This window comes from Varanus komodoensis, unplaced genomic scaffold (genome assembly GCF_004798865.1).
Source record: "Varanus komodoensis strain SLA01 unplaced genomic scaffold, ASM479886v1 scaffold14_1, whole genome shotgun sequence".
In the NCBI taxonomy this organism is placed as follows: domain Eukaryota; kingdom Metazoa; phylum Chordata; class Lepidosauria; order Squamata; family Varanidae; genus Varanus; species Varanus komodoensis.
The window spans coordinates 17,547,303-17,567,380 of NW_025335438.1; the positions used below are offsets into that span (position 1 = coordinate 17,547,303).

General features: G+C 45.0%; 1 protein-coding gene across 1 annotated transcript; it reads right to left on the reverse strand.

Moving 5' to 3' along the window:
- Window positions 1–376: 376 nt before the first annotated feature.
- Window positions 377–3,836, reverse strand: SOX17 (SRY-box transcription factor 17). The gene is made up of 2 exons (XM_044424217.1): window positions 3,422–3,836; window positions 377–2,351 (listed from the first exon to the last, which is right to left on the reverse strand). The coding sequence occupies exons 1-2, from the start codon at window positions 3,717–3,719 to the stop codon at window positions 1,450–1,452; spliced, it is 1,200 nt and encodes a 399-aa protein (XP_044280152.1). The 5' UTR covers window positions 3,720–3,836; the 3' UTR covers window positions 377–1,449.
- Between the last annotated feature and the right edge of the window lie 16,242 nt (window positions 3,837–20,078).

A 20,078-nucleotide genomic window follows, 5' to 3' on the forward strand; every position in this document is an offset into this window, starting at 1 on the left:
ACATAAACATAAACGGGATTATGATACATACATATTCTAGAAGGAACAAATTCCATTTAACATGATGGGGCTTGTGACTAAGCATGCCGTAAACTGCTTCTTTAGGATCCCATTAAAAAAAAAAACCCATAGCAAACCCTGCAGTGAGAAACATCTCATTTCACTGTGAATGGAATTATAACTGAGCAAAAGTTAAATATGAATGATGCTAATTCATACACGTTTCATGAAATTATTTCCCAGTAGATTTAGATTTTTTCCCTTAAGTAGATTTAGTAAATTTGGTGCTATTTTTAAATCCTTCTAATTGGCTTCAAAAACATTTTGAGCATTAATTTAGCTGTCATTAACCTTTTGGACACTATTTTGGATTAAGTTTTTCAGTCTGATGGTAAAATGCTAGCATTTATTTTAGACCAGCTGCCTGGAGAGCTTTGCTACTACTATCCTAAGCAATACTGACTGGTGCTAACAGCCATGGGACTTAACCAGGAGGAAGCATTCAGGTTCTGATTAACACTGTGATCCTATCAATGTTGACTAAGAATTCCAAGGAATTAAGTCTAATTGTAGGTCTACTGCTAATGCTTTGGAGATTTCATATCTTCCAGTTTAGTGTAATCTCAGGTGTTACTTAATTATTCTCGCAAGTTTAACAGTTTAAATCAGCCTTCCCAATGCGCTTTCCATTCCTTGTTGGGAAATTATAGGAATGATAGTCTCATTCATCTAGAAGCTGAGGAAGGCTGGTTTAAACATACCGGCTAGACATACCATTCTTCTGGTTTCTCGAAGTTCCCAGAGAACACCCATAAGCATTTAAGGCACCATCCTAGGCATATTTCGAGATAAAAAAGGTATTGCCGTTCAGGTGAGTCCCTGCATGCTGTTGTTCCATGTAAATGTATATAGGATTGTGCCTTTGAGAGACACTCAGCACAGGCTGTGTTAAACACACGGGTGGGCTGTGAAGGATCGCTCCAACTCTGCACTCTTAGAAAAGGAAATGCTGGGTTTTAATAGGCTCAACATGTGAAATCCTAGAAAAACGACACATTACAAACACCATCATGCATAACCATCTGGGTTGTTATTTATTGCCCAGCCGTTTCCTAGTCAAACGTTTCCTGGGATATTGAAGTCATTCTGTACAAAGCCCCACAAGGGTGTATAAAAACCGCGGACCGAGGCACTCGAGGGAGCGGCTGCGTGTTTTGCTTGTCCTCAAAGCTGCCCACGAAGAGTTTCGCGGCCGGCACGTGCGGGGAGCGTTTGCGCTTTGCGGGCGGGGAAGAAGAACCAGGAAGCCCCGCACCCTGCGGTGGAGCTCTTTGGTCCCGCTCGAGTTTCTCTAAGTGGCCTTCGAAAACATTTAGTCGCCAATAAGTTACAATAAATAGAGCCAAGGCGGTCCGTCAGTCTGTCCCTGCAGCCATCCCGCGCAAAGCCTCAGAGCTCCGGATAGGCTCCGCCCCCGCCCGCGGCCGCGCAATAGTAAGCGGCGGCGGCGGCGCTGGCCTCGGAGCCCTCGTGGCCCGCGTACGAGAAGCCCAGGTCGGCAGGCCTGCAGCCGAAGGGCAGGTACTGCTCGAACTCGGCGCGGTCCACGTCGGCCAGCAGCTCCACGTCGTGCGCGGGCAGGTGCTCCAGGCCCACGGCGGCGTCGCCTCGGCGGCAGGGCGGGTGCTGCTGCTGCGCGGGGTCCTGGGCGGGCGAGGGGGCGGCATAGGGGTGCAGAGGGACCGAGAAGCGGCCCCGGAAGAGCCCGGCGCCCGCGGGAGCGGTGCTGCCGTTGCCGTGCGCGGCGGCAGGGGCGCCGTTGCAGGGGTACTCGGCGCCGGGGGGCGTGGGGTAGCCGTAGGGTCCCAGCAGGCAGCCCCCTTCCTCGGGCTGCGGCGGCGGGAAGAAGGCGGGCTCCGCGCACGTGCCGCCCTGCGATTCGGGCTCCGGCGTGGGCAGGCTGTAGCTTCCGAAATGGGGCCCCAGGGCGGGCAGCGGGAGCGGCGCGCAGTCCCGGTAATGGAAAGCGCCGCTGGTGTAGCCCGGCTGCTCGGGGTAGGGCAGCCCGAGACCTTCGCAGCCGCCGGCCGCCCCCGTCTCCACGGGCAGGCCCAGCGGCTGGTGCTGGTGCGGCGGCGGCGGCTGGTGCTGGTGCTGGTGCTGCTGGACCGGGAGGAAGCCGCCCGCGCCATCGGGCGCGCCGTCTCCGCGCTTCAGGCGCTTCACCTGCTTCCTGCGCCGCGGCCGGTACTTGTAGTGCGGGTGGTCTCGCATGTGCTGCAGCCGCAGCCGCTCCGCCTCCTCCACGAAGGGGCGCTTCTCCTCCTGTGTCAGCGCCCGCCACGACTGGCCTGCCGAGCGGAGAGAAGCACAGAAGAGAGCGCATCAAGACACGGAGCCCACGCTTGGCCGCGCAGGCCGGCGCTTCTCGGAAAAACCTCTCTGCCAAGTCGTTGCAAACCACCGAGCTGGTTGGAGGCGCGCCTACAGCCCCCTTGCAAGGCGAGAGCCTTTGCGCAGTGCGTAGCCATGCCCGAAACAGCGCGGCGCTTCCGGAGGGCATCGGCATGGGGCGTTGCGCGTGCTTGTGTGCCACCGTGCCGGGCACTACCAAGTAAATCAATCAATCAATCGTTTCTCTACTTATTAGTCTCGAGCGCCGTTTGTGGCGGAAAGACAGGATGCAAATAAACAAAAGTAAAATAAGCAATTAAAGCCAACACACGCACTGCTTTAAAATCAAAAGGAAAGGCACTGAAATCAGGATTGTTTCGCTATGTAAGCTTCAGGGAAGCACCTTACGCTCTAACTGATTTCCTCGTTGCTTTTCGTCCCGTTTTAACTCGGCCTGAATCCCTCCTTCGCTGCCTCCTGCCCGCTCCATCGCGGCCAGGGGACTTAACCCGTTGCGTTGCTTGGGAAAATGCGAGCAAGCGTTCTTCCTGCGCTGCGGCCGAAGCTACCTGGATACTGGAAGGGCCTCGAATCTCGCGTTCACGTGGGCCAGCCGGTTTCCACGGGAAGGCAAAGCCACTCCAGAATAACGTCGAAGCGGCAGCTTTTTTGGCTGCAGACCTACTTGGGAAGCAATTCAGGACTGTACCCAATGTTAATCCGTGCATTAAGTAAGCTGATCCTAAGTTTCCCTCAAACAAGTAGCTTTACTTCCGAGTAAAGGAGTGAGCTTAGGGCGAGCTGTTCATCAGCTGAGGCAAAAATCACAAACGGATCTAATGTGGTGAGAACACGGATCAGTTCCACTTTTCAGGAACGCAGGCTACTCCGCTTGTGTTCGCGCGCCTTCGCAGCCCGGGTTTGCGGTGGTTAGAGCAGAACTTTACAATAGGGACAAAACGCCTAGTTGCCAAAGGACCGTCCTCCTTCCAAGCCCGCCGCCCGTAGCCTCGCCCGCCGGACTCACCTAGCATCTTGCTGAGTTCGGCGTTGTGCAAATCCGGATTCTGCTGCGCCAGCCGCTTGCGCTCGTCCTTGGCCCAGACCATGAAGGCGTTCATGGGGCGACGGATTCGGGCTTCCCCCTTGGCCCGTCCCGGCGCTGCCTGATGCCCTTGACTGGCGGCCGCCTCGCCCTTGCCCTTGCCGTCTGCCAAGGGGCTCAGCGACTCTGCCCACTGGCACTGCATCATGAGGGGAGGAAGCGAGCACCGTCCTTGCGCCTGGTCGTCGCTACTGGCGTACCCAGCATCGGGGCTGCTCATTTCCACGCCGCTCTGGCGGGAAGGTCGCTTCTCGCCCCTTCCTGGCGCCCCGGACGGCTAGCCTGCGGGTGGGTTGAGCCTGTCGGGACGCCTTCCGAGGGCCAGGCTGCGGAGGGAGGGCGTGCGTGCGTGCAGAGACGGGCCGCGGGAGCTGGCACTTGAGTCGCTGGCGGTGGACACCGCGCGGCTTCGTTTAAACGGAGTAATGGCCAATCGGGTGGTGTGGGCGGGACCTGGGACGGCGGCGCGGGCAAGGAGAGGACCAGTTCCATCTGCAATCCACCTGTATGGGGCCTGGCCAGGAGTAACCTTTCCAGCGAGGAGAGGCTTTTTCCATGACTGGAGGCTTACGTGGAAGTAAATTCCATTGAAGTCTATGGGATCTACTTTCATGTAAATGTGGTGAGGCGCGGGGCGAGAGACCCTAAGTTGGCTCGCTATAGGTGACCGGAAAGAGAGGGGAGAGAAATCTTTATGTATGGGACGACTGTGTTTGTTGTTTTTATGGGCACTGGGGGGGGGGGGAGCACTTTCGACCTATTTTGTCTGTTTCCTGTCTAGTGGACTGTTTCCTGGGCAGGAAATGTCATGATAAATCCTATGTAAGAATACATTTTCAGGGATTAGTTGATGGAGCACCTCGTTAACGTTTTAAAAGTTGTTTTCACGTAAGATTCTTACGAATTCGTTTTGTATGGGTATCGCACGGATGAGTGCTTGCGTGGCTGCTCACAGACATTGATTTATAGAAGATTTTTTAAAAATGTAATTTCTGCATCATAGGATCATAAGTATTGTTGATACATAAAATTTTCATCTTCTTGCTTCTGTTTTTCAAACTAATAACTGTGATTCTATTTATACATTTACTTGGTTCTGAGTATTTCAACAGCAGGAACTCATCTCAAGTAGAAACAAGTGATCAACCTGCAGGATTTCTTAGGGTAAGAGGATATAATGTATTTTCACAGTAGTTTTATATGAAAGTCCCAAATATGTTAATGTGTACCTACCAAATTGTTGATTCTATTGATTGAGTTTTGTGTGGATACAGGAAAATTCATGTAGGAAGAAATGAAAATACAGGGTGCATCCTAAATAACTAGAAACATATTATATCAATTCTAGTGAAAAAATATACTTCCAACATACTGAGGATTTCAAGTTTAGCTGTAAGTTAGCTTTTACGTGGTGTTATTGAATACACTCATGTTTATACATAAACACAGCTCCATGTGTCTTTAATGTCACACCTGAAAACTAGGAGCATCACTGTACTTCCTTGGAAGTAGATTCCTCTGAAATTAATGGTTCTTACTCCAGCATAATATCTACAGCATGCATTTCTAAACACAGTGGGACTGCTTTAGAGTAAACATGCATAACACTGAGCTTCATACTTGGAGATGTCAACTGAGTATCTCTGGACAAGGAACTTCAAACCCACCTGAGCTTCAGAGGAACTCACTACAGCACTGCCTTAAACCAGCCTCATCCATTCTGTAAGTTTTACTTGTCCAAACAGTTATTAATTCATTCTGTCCTTTCCCCTTTGAAGAGCTAAACATATTAACCTGCCTGTAAAACCTTTCCCGAGTTTCACTTTTCTCATAACCAAAAGTCTTTAGAACTGGGATTCACGGGACCATGTGGTCCTCAAACTAAAAGGAGGTTGTGGGTCTTAAATTTCCCTCTGCATAATTCCATCGTAAGTAATTTGTATGTGGAGCTTTTGGAGATAGTTTACTGTCATGATCTGAAATGCTTGGGGTGCTCATTTAAGAACAAACAAAGGGGGAATTTTCCGTTGACAGGGCCGAAAGCTCATCTGAATTGGGGGGCGGGGGGGATGAAATTAAGACGCTGAAAGCGCAGGGCTTGGCGGAGCGTCTGCCTCGGCCTGTGCGCCTCTCCGCGCTAATCACTTTGAAAACCTCTTTGGGATTCCCCGTCAAAATGTTCAATTCCGCTAGATAATGGGAAGGCATTGCGCGGCTTCAGGAAAGCGCAGAGCGACTGAGTGCTATCTTTGGAAAGTATCTGTGACCCTGGGCCAGACGGTACAGAAGCAGCTACAGAGGAAGCAGATTGCTTCGCTAGCAACGCCGCCTTCTCCACCTGCCCCCCTCCACAGCGCAGCCGCCTCCGCCGTGTGCCTGCCACCTCGCCACCGCTGGCGCCGCTGGGCGTGAAGCCGCCGGGCTCTGGGACACCTTGCAATGACAAGCTTTACCTTGCGGATCGGACTGCTCATTCAAGGGGGATGCGCACACATATTGCTGCCCCTCAAGCTTGGCTCACCGATCCCCTTTTTCCGTTCAGCGGAGAAAGAGGCAAGCCAAGCGGCGTCACTCCCATTGCATCGGAGCGAAATGCAGCGGGGTCCCTTTGGTGCGGCCATAGGGATCCCGTAATCCCTTCTCATGAGTTTCACTCACCCCCGCCCCCCGCCTTCAACTCCGTTTAGCGCCTAGGAAACGGCTTTGTACCGAAGCAGGCCATTGGTCCATCTAGCTTCGGATTGTTGTCCCACCGACTGGTGGCAACTCCAATCCAGAGTCTCCAAAGGGAGGTTTGAGTTGCCGAGAAAGGAACAGCGACCTCCGCACGAAAAACGCTTTATTTATTATTATTAAAACACCAGGTTAGAAAGTCAGGAAATAATCAAAGTATTCCCCGATTGTCGGCGCTCCAGATTCAGTTTCTTTACATTGTTCCTCTCTAGGATGAAAGGAAGAAAAGTTTTCTGAGCTAACCAAAGCTCAGAAAGTTAAAAGCGATCGAGAGCGGACAGTGGACGAGTTTCACTAGAAAGCTCTGTAATCGAAGGCTATGGAGAGGGGAGCCTCTGTCGATAGCAATTGCACTTCGAAATCTGCATTCCCTCGAGCCACGGCATCCTCTAGCCCTAACGTGAGAGCCCCTCTCCCCATGAACACATTACGGTGAAAATAAACTCCGCGGAAACCCTGAAAGCCCTTTCCCCTGCGTCAAGAGGCTACAGGCGCAAATCCTCTGTATGATTAGGCTGCAAAAAGTCCCCGTGGCCGGCTGGGGAGTGTTAGGAATTGTTGCAGGACTTTGTTTGGTCCAAAAATGCACAGGATCGCCCTCGAAGGAGCAAGGCTGTCTAGACGCTGGCTGGACCGTGCGTCCCGTAGGGGAATTTTCAGTCCAGAACTAGTTTGTGTAAGTGCTGGCCTACAGGAGGTTCAGATCTGTTACCGCCTGTGCGGGTGCTTTAATCACACACCATGTGTGAACGACCGAACCGATGCCAGGACGTGTCATCACCAGCCACTGCTCCGCGAATGGCCACTGGTAACGCAATCCAGCGATCCTTTCTGCATTCCACCCCCACCAGGCACAGCTTGCCCCGACTACGTCATGCGGCCGATGGAGTGGAATGGTTTATTCGTCTTTTAGGTGCCGAAAACCTCTTTGTTGCTCCGGGCTGTGTGCGTGAATTTCGAAGTAGCGCTCCCTAAGAGTTCGGAATTGATGGGGTTTTACGGCTAAGGAGACGTGCGTAAACTCCCCGCCTGCACCAGGCACTTACTGATGCAATCGTGAGCACAATGTCTACTCGGGAGTAAGCCTCACGGACTTCGGTGAGATTTGCTCCCCGTTAAGTCTGCCTAGGATTGCATTCTAACTGCCCCAGTTGTGCCAGAGGGCTGCTAAGTCCTGGTTTGCAGCCACAAGCGCATCTTGCATCCCGATTCCCAGCTGGGCCCAAATAGGTGGGCGCTTGGGTAGAAAAAGCATCTTGGAGTAAATGTATTTCGCCGGTTTTCCTTCTCGCCCGTTCTGGGACCATTCTGGGCTGCCTCGTCCCCTTGGCAATGACCCGAAGGGTTCACCCCTGGGACCGGCTGGCTTTTTCAACTCGCGGCTGGGAGAGGGAGGGGGGCGAGCTCCTTCGGGAGGAGACGCCTTTCTGTTTCGGTCCCTTTCCTAAGCGTGGCGTTGGGTGGATGAAGCTGTCCCAGCAGCGTTATCAGGGCCAGCCACAAATGCCACATGAAAAGCAGCAAACATCCGGAGGGCTTCCTCCAAGCCGCGCTGGCTCTCGAGACCAGCCAAAGGAAAGAAAGGATGGGTGGGGGCCGTATATATATCACTGCATGGATTTCGCAGGAGAATGTGCAACGCAATATGCTGCCTATACAGACACAATAAGTGGCACAACGTCGCGGGCACATGCCCCTTTTTTCTGTATCGCTAAATACTCCAGCATTCACCCCACACTTCCTTCCTCTTCAAACCCACCAGGCTGTAGTCATCTAGCGCGGGTCTTTGTCCCCTTAACTGGAGCTTTCATATCCCTTATGATTTCCTTGAAATAAATCCATTTTTCAGGATTTAAAAACTGCCTTATATAAGCTACCCAGTCCTGGAAGCAACAGTAGGAGAAAAGAAACTATAAGAATTCAAGAAAACGAATTGAAAATCCTACAGCTGAGAAATAGGGATGCTGCAATCGCGTGCTTACTCTTTAAGAGATAGTCTTGTTAGACTTCGGCGTAGGGGTTGCGTTGCCCAGTCAAGGGTCATTTATTTAGGGTTAGCCCCACTGAGTCCAGTGGGATTCCTTTGCCCTAAGCAACAGTTTCTGCTCGGTTGAAAGTGGCTTAGAACTTACACTGCCTCTTAAATGAACAAGACTGGGAAGCAGGAAATCGAAGCTAAAACTTCCCTTCATTCTCAGTTTCCCTTTTGCAAGCTGAAAATGTTAGCATCCTAAGTCAGAGAGTCGTTGAGAGCCAGGGGAAAGTCTCCCCTTCGGGAACAAGGGAGGCTACGCGAAAAGAAATGAAGTCGAGAACGCTGCTGATTTATTTGAGTGGCCTCGCCGTGCTCCGTCGTTTTATCTAGCTATAAGGCTCTCCCTTTTTTCCTACTGGGGAGCGCTGACAAACAGACCGGAACGTGAAACTTATTCCAGTATTTGGGAGTTCGCAAGCCAAACTGAGGGGATCTTTTTCCTCACGCATCTTCTGTTGGTCTGTGGTGGGAGGGGGAGCTGAGGAGTATGAGTTTGAGTTATGGCACTTTGTAGTATTAATAATGCTAATAATTGAGGGTCTATTTGTGGTGTTTTGCATGAGGTTGAAAGGAACAGTTGCAGCCCTTTTTGAGAGTTCATTCTAGGATGGCAGCTGAAGATCTATGTGAGATTTAACAGGTTATTTATCCCATGTATCTACTGCAGTTCACCAAGAGGATTTCAATTAATGTTGGCCCATACCCTTTAACATACGCTTTCTTCAGGGCAAATGTAATTGAAGTCAATGGGATTTCCAAGTCAAATGCATTTAGGTTCAAGAGGCTAACCCGTACCTGGACTGGGGACTGGATGTCCTGGATGTGATACGACCAAAGTGAAGTACTTTACAATTCAGTTTGATGTCAGTGGAAGAGAAATCAATAAAACATACAGCCCAAAGCTACCCATTTTCTCTCAGAATCTATCCCCGCCGTTTTTAATGTCATGAACTCCCAACTAAGTGGCCTTAAGCGTTTTGCCTAAAATGAACTTCTCTTTGGCTAGAAGTTACCTGCTTTACTTTCTTAGGGTTCACACAATACTCCAACATTTCCATTTTTATCTTTAAAAAAATCAAACAAAGGTAGTTATCCTGTCCTTATTTAAAACATCTAAAATTTAGTTCATTGGAATATTGTTATGATTATTTCCAGAGACATTCAAATTAGGTTCTGCAAGTTATGCAATGATTGAGCCTGCAGCTTTCCCTAGCATACCTGGTTTCTGAATGTACTTAAACCCCCCTAAGTATATTAAGAACTTGATAATAACTGTCAGTCTTAAGGTCTAACACTGATTTCTCTTTGATAGCAGTGGTACTGGCAGTAAATCCCCTATCAGTTGCATCACAGTCATTCCACACATCTTTCTCAAGCACCCTTGAGCTAAACTAAGCTCTACTAATTAGTTTTCCAAGTGTCAAGTTAGTGAACTAGACAGACTTTGCTCTCAATTAAATTAGTGTGAAACTGTAGCTCTGCTTTTAATATTATGAGATCTCTGTTTTATTTCCATGAGAGGAGAATCCAAAAGAAAGAAGGTAAAATTCACATGTAAGGATTAGCTACACATAGCTAGCTGGAGCAACTCAGTGGCAAGAAAGCATGCACAGCTCTTCTCACTCATTAACCTTCATCAACAACCCAAGAATATTAATTCCTGGGTTGTTGATGTGACTTTTGAACCCAGATCTATGAGCTGTTGAAAGACAAACAGGCCCAGAGTGTTAATCTGGTGCTATTGACTGAAATTTCTTGTTTATAGAAATATAGAAAGACTTGTTTATAGAAATATAGAAAGTGGAATACACAAGCATGGGGGAAGCAGCATAGTCACTCTGGGTCAGTTTGCTGTTGGGTTAAAACAATGAGTTTGGCCCTCAACAACCCAGAATTCTGAATATGAACACTGCATTAAATAATACAGGAACAGAGCATTCTTAGGTTGTTTATGAAAGCTGATACAAAATGGATGTGGTAAGTGGCTGGGAGGCAGTGTGCTCCCTTGTCTGGTCCACCCCCATCAATTCATGGGTTAATCAACCCACAAACTGGCATTCATGCAGTTCAGTCAGTTTCACACATTGTTCTGAATTCCAGAACCTAGTGGAGACCTGGTATAGTCCCAGATCTCGCCCTCAGTGCATAAAACCTCCTTGAGAATTTTGGAATTGAGCAGTACAAAAATGATTTTTTTTAAAGTTTCCCGCACTATAGTGCTCCAACAGGGTTCCTTCATTTTAATGGGATGCTTATTGATTTGCTTTTTTATAGCCCACCTTGCATCCTAGGAACTGAGGTGCAATGTGGATGGTTTCCCCTCTTCATCAGTTTGCCCTCAAAGAGGCCCTGTGAGAGTAGGCCCTTTACAAGACTGCTGCTATCACACTTTTATTCTCCCTTTCTGGTGATAAGAGTTTAGGAGTGAATATAGGACAGAAACCCATCCATTTCTGCTGACTGAGTTCACTGCAGACACATGAATAGGATCTAGAGCTACAAACATATATGCACTTACCTCGGAGTAGTAGTATTTGTCATGGTGGGACTCACTTCTGCATATAGGATTGTGAAATCAGAAGTGGATCTCATTGAACTGGGTGGGGCTCCCTGGTAAGCATACACAGGATGACAACCTTGGAAGGGAAGGCATTCTGCAAAAGGCAATGTGAAGACTGCAGCACTTTCTGTTCAGGAGGTTGTTCCATTTTCAGTGCAGTTTAGGATTATAGCTGCCAAAACGAAATGAAATAAACAAAGCAAATAAAAATGGAAAATGAAAAGAAACCAACTAAACACAACCAGAACGAAACAGTGCAGCCCAAATCCTATTCATGATTCACTCAGGGAGGCATGCTCACAAGTCCACCAGCAGCAAATTTACAGCTATGGAACCCAATACCACACACATTTACTCAGAAGTATGTATGATTTGTCTTAATAAGGTTTACTTTTATTTAAACATGCATCGCTACATATCAAAGACGATGAGGAAGCAAAGTAAATGATCTCTCTGTTGTGGCTTATTCCCAGATAAACCAACCAACTGATAAGCAGATGTGTTTCCTGAGTGTTTGTCTGCTCCACCCTTCTACATAGGGTGTGTGTGTGTGTGTGTGTGTGTGTGTGGTGGGGTGGGGGAGTTGACATGAATAATCAAGTATAATCCTCATAAGACTAAAACTCTTCACCAGAGATGTTAATTCTGCTCCACCCCACAAAAAGTTTGTTGAAGATTGTGTGACATGGTACACTGCTAAAGAAATGTTGCAGACATGTCAGTGGCATTAATTTTACTGACTACGTTCAGTTATTTAGTTCATGCTTACTGCACTACAAACCAATGTAAGTCTACTCATGAGGGATTTATGGGGGTCGCTCTCAAGTCAGTGGGCATAATGCTGCAACTTTAGTGAAATTTATCATTGGGCTCTTCTTTTACTTAGAAACAAATTCTCTGATTTTAAAGGTGCTCTGTGCCAAGTAGGGCCACAATCTGATAGACATTTACTTGGAAGACAAGTACATTTACCTGGGAGACAGTTACTGATTGAGATTGCATAAGATTGCATTTTGCATTAACCACATTATAGATGTTACAGCTTCAAGAATGGCAAAAGTACTCAGATGGTCTGTCACACCAGTTGCTGGCAATAGCCACAGACTTCATCATATAACCATTCCAATGCCATATTTATTTGTCCTATTTTAATTTGTGTTATTTATTGCTGATTTTCCTCACAATGTGATGCCCCAAAGCTTGCAAGTTTGGATAAGAAATGTAACACTATGAATATTGCTCAGAAATCACTAAACCCACATCAGGAGGTCACATGTTATTGCAAGAAGGAATCTGCTTAGAAATCCCAGAAATTGTTGGGACAGGATGTAATCAGTGGTGATGTAAAGTATTCTGCATGTGTTCAAAAGTAAGCTGTTAATTACATAATTTAAGTTCTGAATCTTGACACTGGAGATAGGCTCCAGGATCATGTGCTATTGTATCTGTCCCAGATTAGGTATGCATGCAAAGCTCAAATTGATTTAGGGTACAATCCTATGCATGTTTAGATGGAAAAGGGCCTGCAGTGTCCATCATGCTCCAGTCATGCTGACTGGGCCATGCTGGAGGATGTAGGCCTTTTTCTTCTTGGTCTAAACATACATGAAATTGCATTTGTAAGTGGATTATTCAAGTTTACTTCTGTTCAAAAATGTTTCCCTGGCCTGATTGAACAGAGTTGGAAAATCTCCACTCTGCCCCTTGCAGTATCACTGTCTTTCAGATTAACACATGATTCCCTTTGAACATTGTTTGCTGAAGTGATGGGAGTCAGACAAGAGTTAGCCCTTGGAGCCACAGTCAGAAAACAAGAATCTAAATAAATGTGTTGGGGGGATTGCTAGTCTCACTTCAGATAACCTATTTAAAGAAGAAGCAGTTATACTCAGCTATCTGATACTTTACTAGTTGCAGTAAACAAATACTTTTTCCAATAATATGTCCAACAACTTTCAAAAAAGGGAGGCCCACCAAGAAAAGTGCTTTTGTATTCCTCCATTTAAAGTTGTCTTTTATATCCATTAAGCTAATATATTGACAGTTCTAGCATGCAGTTCTTGGTTGCATGACTATTGGACTCTGCAATTCCTACCTTCCTCATATACACAGTATAAGGCCTCCAAAGATCATACTCTCTCTGTTCCATTTTTCCTGTTTTAAAGGGGAAGAAATATTGATCTACCTCCAATGTTCTGATGAAGCCATAGACCAGTCTATGGTGAAACACTATGCAAATGGCACATAGCCATAATTTTGGCTGAGTCATGGTAAGTTCCAAACTGTGTGAGTTGTCCTACATCTGGCATTTTACCAGAGGTGGCTAGTGACTTCCGTGCGGGTAGGCTTTTCAACCATTGCCGATTTTCTTTTCAGCTGTATAAAAACTAAGCATGATGCTTCTTGGTGATGAACCTATTTTGGGAGGGAGTTCAGCATTGTGAATCACTCCTATAAAGCTCAAAAGTAATGATGAAGATCCCCACTGATACAAGGGTCCCCAGCCTCCTCTGGATGTTACATCTCACCACAGGAGAGATGAGTGAAGTATTACTACTATTGTTATCATTGCATTTCTACCCTACCTTTTCTTTCTTGTTAGGAACTCAAGGTAGCATCTATAGCTCCATTTTATTCTCACAACAACCACCCTGTGAGGCAGGTTGGATTGAGAATTTGAGACTGGTCCAAAGTCAGACCCAGGTCTCCTGGGTCTCTGAACCAACACTAACCAGCACACCACCTGGCTCTCATAATTTGATATATATACCACAAGCCCAGGAGTCTCCAAGATTGACCCAGGAGGCTTTCTGGTTTCCCTCACCCTATGCCTCCTTCTAGGGATGAACTATAATTATGCAAAGAGCTTTTTCTAATTCTGGAATTACCTTTCCAAGGAAACATCTAAGTAACAACCGTGCACAATTTTCATTGCCAAATTAAGACCTTCATATTAGTCCAGGTATTTAGCTTTTAATGCTCATATATTTTTAAATTTGGATGGACTGCCTGCCTGTTATGCTGTATTTTTGGAATGTTGGCTTGTGATAGGGTATTAGCAAAGTCTTTCATGTTTTTGTTTACCTTATAAAGTTGATTGGAGCTTTTTCAAGAGAAGCAGTAAACCTGGTTTGGGGACAATATTCCAAATGCTTTAGGCATCCATCTGTTCATCAAGCTGATGGCTGGAAAAGGGCTCCTCCACTCTAAACTACAGAAATGAATATCACACAACCAATTCAAGACGTTGGCACCAGCTGCAGTTCAGCAGTCTCCTGAGGAATATCACAAAATGTTCAAGGTTATGTTTTAAGCCAGAATCAATAAACCTCTCCCAGTTTCTTTACTGTACAGCTTGTACTAACAGTGAACAGTACAATATATTAGTCTTAGGGAAAGGTACTTTTAAGAACAATTTTTGCAACCACTGGAGTAGTGAAAATTGCCGGTGACACTGTGCTTACATTTTGAAACATTTTGATGCATATGGTGATATACAAAGATTTTTTAGGTATTTATCAGAATGTCATACATGTAGATCATATCAAATTATAACTTCTACCACTGATGTTTAAAACAAGGTCATCCCAAGCTCAGCCTTATGATCCTAGAACAGTATCACACAATTAAATTGTCAGAAGAACTACTCATTTATTTGACTGACAGTTCTGAACTCATCAGCTGTCTTACCAACCACTTTCTCCTGATGGCTTTTGGTATTCCTGTCCCAGCTGTTTCATTTGTTATGATACAACAGACAAGACTGTTGTTGGTCAGTCAAGGACATCAACAAGTGATGGGAAATAATCATGAGAAGGAAAAGGCATGGGAAGACACAGGAAAATGACATATCCATCAGAAAGACATATAGTGTGATCCTATACATGTCTTTTTAGAAGGAGTGCCTGCACCCATATGTGCCTACCTGGCCTTTGAGATCTACGCAGGGGGCCCTCCTGTGTGAGCCAGCCCTTAGGGAGGTGAGAGGGATGGCGCTAGAAGGAGGGCATTTTCTGCAGCTGGTCCCCATATTTGGAACGCTCCCCCCAAGGAGAGTCACCTGGCACCTTCCTTACTTTCTTTTCAGCACCAGGGAAAGATCTCCCTTAAAAAAAAAAAAAAATTAATAGTTAATGCCATTTGACCTTTGTTTTGTATTGTTGCCTTATTTTATTGATATACTATTTTCATACGTTGTAGTTGGTTTTTATTGTGTTTTATCTTGTGATTGTGAGCCAGCCAGAATTGCTGTGGCACAATTGGGCAGCATACAAATGTTTTAAATAAATAAATAAATAATAAATCCACTTTGTTCTTAGGTAATTTTTTACAGGATTGCAACCATAATGTCCCACAGGCAGCCTGCTGACGAATAGTATCCCAGGATATTAAGAATTAGAGCTATCTTCCTTCTCCCACTCCTCTTACCAAGTTGGAAAGGGAATCTGTTGGAAGATAGTACAGGAGGCTGAATCTAACAAATTCTAGAAAGATTAAGTGACTCATCAGGCACTGTAAGAACTGCCTTACATGCTTATTTAGAAGTTAAATCTCACTAAATTCACCAGAACTTACTCCTAGTCATCATGTTTAGGATTGTAGCCTCAGTCTATGGTATGTGAACCAAAATATGTGAACTTTGAGCTCAGTTAAGTATATTCCTAGATAAGTGGATATAGTGTTTCAACATTAGACTCTAATCTTGAGCACACGTGTCTGGAAGTAGGTCCCATTTCTTAAATCACCAGGGCCTTGCTTGGATTTAAATCAGATTGAACTACTTCTGTGCTTCTTTTGAACCCTACGGGTGTCAGTGCCCCCATTCTGATAAAGATACACAGATAATTGTGTGAGCCAAATGATCGACATTTCACAGCAGAAAGACAAAGAAGAAATAATTTAGACATGAGGGTTTTTATTTTAAAATTATTACAATGGATTATATATGTGATATCCCAGTCATAGCACTCATCAAGGGGATGCAGGATCTTCCTGGAGGGTTATTAGATCACCTCTCAGCTATCTAATAACCATCCAGGAAGATCCATGTGAAAAGCAATGAGGCAAAATAATATATGAGTTCTATGTGTGATTTGGGGAAGCAGACAGTACATAGCACATGCCTGATAAATGAGACCATAATACAAAATGTAGGAATCACTGTCTTATATACTCAGTTATAAGAACAAAGGGGGAGATATATATGGACAATCATAAGGTCTGGATCTATTACTATTACATCTGACAGTTAGGATCCCTAGGATTTGGAATGGGCTTCTAAGGGAGGTGATTGAGGTCCCATCAGTGAGGGTGTTCAAGGAAAGATGGACAACCACATTTTGGGGATTACATGAGAGGGTCTGGCTGGAGCCAGGGGTCAGACTAGATGGCCTGGGAGGTACCTTCTGACTTGCTTTGTTTCTGAGTTTCTATCTAAAATGGCAGGAAAAGCTAGTCTACCCAGTTCATTTCAGGAATGATGTTCAGCCAGGCCTGATGGGGTGGAAAAATTGTTTGAAGCTATCAGTTCAAAAACATTAGCAATATCTAGGTTGACTATGCCACTAGAGTAGCATAAAGTTATTAAGGTCTGTAAGACATCTGCAGAGTAATTTGGAAGAACCAGTTAATCCCCTGCTATAATACTAGCTTCTGGAAGGGGATTTCATGGAAATTTCCTCACACTGAAGAACTCCTTCCATTGTTTCTATCAAAACTCCGTTGCAGATAGCCCCACAGAAAGCAAAAACTCGCACAGGTTGGGATGGTTTGAGCTGTATATCTACACAAAGAATAAAGAGCAGCCGTGAATGAGAACTATAATTATATGGATCTCAATTTAGCTTTACAAGGTAAGCTCTGTGAATATTAAATGGCAGCATTTTAGTCCTACTTTTCCCTTAGAGCAGCCTTAGAAAGTCTTGTGCCTTCTGGACACATTTGGACTGCAATACCCAGAAGTCTCAGACAATGGCCCAGCTGGATGGAAATTCTGGGAGTTGCGGTCGGAATGCCTCTGAAGGCCACCAAGTTGGGGAAGACTGCCTTAGAGAGTTCTGTGTGGTTATTTATGTACTCTGTCCACCATATTACCCTGAGAACACCCAGACAGACTAATTGTGTGCCTGGTACCTCTTGACTGGCTTTGTGGTGAAGTGGTTGAATTTAGTTCTCCATCCAAGTCTCAAATTCTAATCATCACATCATATCAGCTCTCCAGTGGCAGCAGTAGTAATATAAAAGGCAGTAACACCTTTTAACTTTGATAACTACATTCAGTGTCCCTGTTCAGAGACAGTATCTGGCTGACTGGTAGATGCCATCAGGAATTAACATCCTCTGAATGCCTTCATCTGACTGCCTAGATTGAAGCTATATTCTCCCTTTGCCATAGGAATTACTGCTATATTTGTTCAGGACATGTTTACTAGCTTGTGATACAAACTGCAGCAGAAGATGTGAGAAGATTCTCATTTGCAATAACTAAACCAATTTTTCTTTCCTTTACAGGAAAAGAGATGTGTCTCAATCACCTACAGTCTACATGTTCTCACAACATAGCATCCCGTGCTTGTCTTCCACAGCCCCTTTCCATTTACAACACAGGAGCAGCAAATCTATGCCCACAACAAGACAGGAAGTTTATACAGGCAGAGGAGCACCATAATTTAATTTCTTCATTACATTACATTAATATTTTGTCTTTCTTCCATACAGTGCTTCTCAGCACTATTGCAATTCTCACCACATCTTTGTGAAGCAGGTTAGGCTAGGTGGTAGCAGCTTGTTCTCTGTCACTCAGTAAATGGGGATTTAAAGAACCATAACTGTGAAAAAAAGAAACAATATGCACTCAAAAGGTACTTGTATTCTGTATTTGCAGGTTCTTACCTGATTGGCTTCCACATTTCTTTTTTTAGTGAATAAATTTATTCATTCTTAGGTAACAAACCGAGAGCTATGTGTACTGGCACATAATGTTAAAAGCATTCATTTTCACTGTGGGGTTACTTCAATTATTGCATCAGGCAAGTAAAGCATTTTCCCTGCATATTATTGGTTTTCCTTTTCTGCTTCCTCTGCTGCATCCAGAGTAAGTAAAACAACTAAGCAAAATCCACATTCATTTCCAATGAAAAACTGCCGGAGATTTTCTGCTGTCTGGACTTCAGCATGATCCTGGAAGGGTGAGAACAATGTTCTGAATTACAGGAAATGACATGACGTGGGAAACCTGCACAATAATATCACCTTTTGAATTTGGTGAATAATTTTGCTTTTCTAAGGAAGCACTACTCAGTGGCAGAACACATGCTTTACATGCAGAAAGTCCAAGGTTCAATCTCCAGCTTCTTCAGGCAGGCCCAGAAAGACCCTCATCAGAAATTCTAGAAAGCCAGCACTGGTCATTGTAGACAATCATGAGTTGAGTGGACCAATAATTTGATCCATTGGCCACATGAGTCAAACATGATGGCCTATATTCAGGGACTGAGTATGGGAATTGAGTATGGATTGTCACTGCATGAGTTGTTGCTAAAATGTGAGTTGGTGTTGACATGTGGATTATCATGTTGTTTGAATCCAGTTGTACTAACAAGTAATAGCTTGAAGAGAATGCATGGTTTGTTGTGTCATGAACTGTGAGCTTTTCACAATGGCTTGTTATTTCAGTTGGATTCAAACAACACAATAATCCACAGTTCAGTAACAACGCACACTCAGGCCACACCCAAGCAACACTCAACCCTATCATATTGTCTGAACCCAATAAGTGTAAAGCATTTTTTTATGCTCCCTGCCTGTTTGGAATTTGTAGGGGCTTAGTGTGGATTTAGGCTAAATTCTCAGTGTGCATTGAGGTTTGTAGAATTGAGATGTATGAATAAGCAGAATCGGATCCAACGATAAGGAAAAGAGCAGCTTTTACAGAAGGTGAAGTAATCAAAATTGGTTTTATTGAAAGGAGACTGTGGGTTCACTGCTGAGCAGGAATTGAATGGGACTATGGCAAAGGAAAGCAGACAGCAAAACTCTTAATCATACTGGCCATAATTTTATGGCTTTGAATATACACTGAGCCTGACACATACAGAGATCTTAAGATTCTCTTCTGTGTCAGGAAAAGTTCAGCACATACACAAATGATGAACATTCCTGTGTACAAGCTAGTTAACTCAATTCCCATAGAAAATTTCCTCCCTTCTTTGTGCATGACCCTGTGTATGTCCCATTGATTGAGCTGGGACAGTTGAAAGGAAACAGAGAAGTTCCTCTGTGGAAGAATAGGTGGGAGTATTGAAGGCCTGTCTAAATTTGGGTGAAATGACTTTGATCTCAGATAGCACAAACTCCAAAACCTTCCTCACCCAGAGTCCTTTCAATGTTGATGTCCATATGCTGTCCTGACAATCAGCTCTCTGCCTGTGCTTTGTCCCTTAAATGGAACTGAAGTCAAAAGAGAATTTGAAATTCAGTTTGTTTGCTAAAATGTTGCACTCCCCCACATAACTCACGTCAAAACATTTAATGACATCATTTCTGCAGAGATGTATAACCTGATTCCCAAAATGAGAGCAGCCGATTGATTATCCACTTTGAATGGTCTCTGCTTTCCTGTTTCCCCTCCCCTTAACATTAAACATTCAAATCTTGGTTTAACTTGGTGGTTTTATTTTAAGAGCATTCAGCTGCCTTTCTGGAATCATCATTTACCTTTGTATATAATGTTGGAGTTGCCTCATCATTTATTTATGCTTTGAGTATACCTAACCCGAAGAAGAGCTCTGTGCAACCCAAAGGCAATAAAAACAATCAAGAACTCACTTTCATATTAGTAGCACTGATGGAGCATATTGGGTGGGATCTAACTTCCTTCTGCTCAGTTTTTCAGATTCTCCTTCTTTCCCCTCACACAGAAGCTGACTTCCTTATGCAAAGTGTCCTGTGCTTCAAGGAACTGGAGGGACAGGGAAATCTACTCTCACCAGCACTCTTGAATCAGCTCAGATCTGATTAAAACCACTGAGATTTTTACTGAAAACAATGGGTGGCACCCTGCTATGAAAAGCAAGCAATACATGTTCAAATGAACAAATAAACAAAAACAAATATTTGGGTCTGTGAACAGAATGGGACATCATTTTTTGTCAATTGACCGTTTGCAATATTGAATATTGTAAGTTGTTTCAAAATATAGAAATGGGAATAAATGCATTTATTAAATTCTCACTTGGATTCTAAAGAGACTA

Excerpts from the sequence above, each read along its gene's own strand:
- SOX17 (XM_044424217.1), bottom strand. The coding sequence starts at position 3,719 with ATGAGCAGCCCCGATGCTGGGTACGCCAGTAGCGACGACCAGGCGCAA. Across the intron at positions 2,352-3,421 it reads CGAACTCAGCAAGATGCTAG|GCCAGTCGTGGCGGGCGCTG; the intron begins GTGAGTCCGGCG and ends TCCGCTCGGCAG.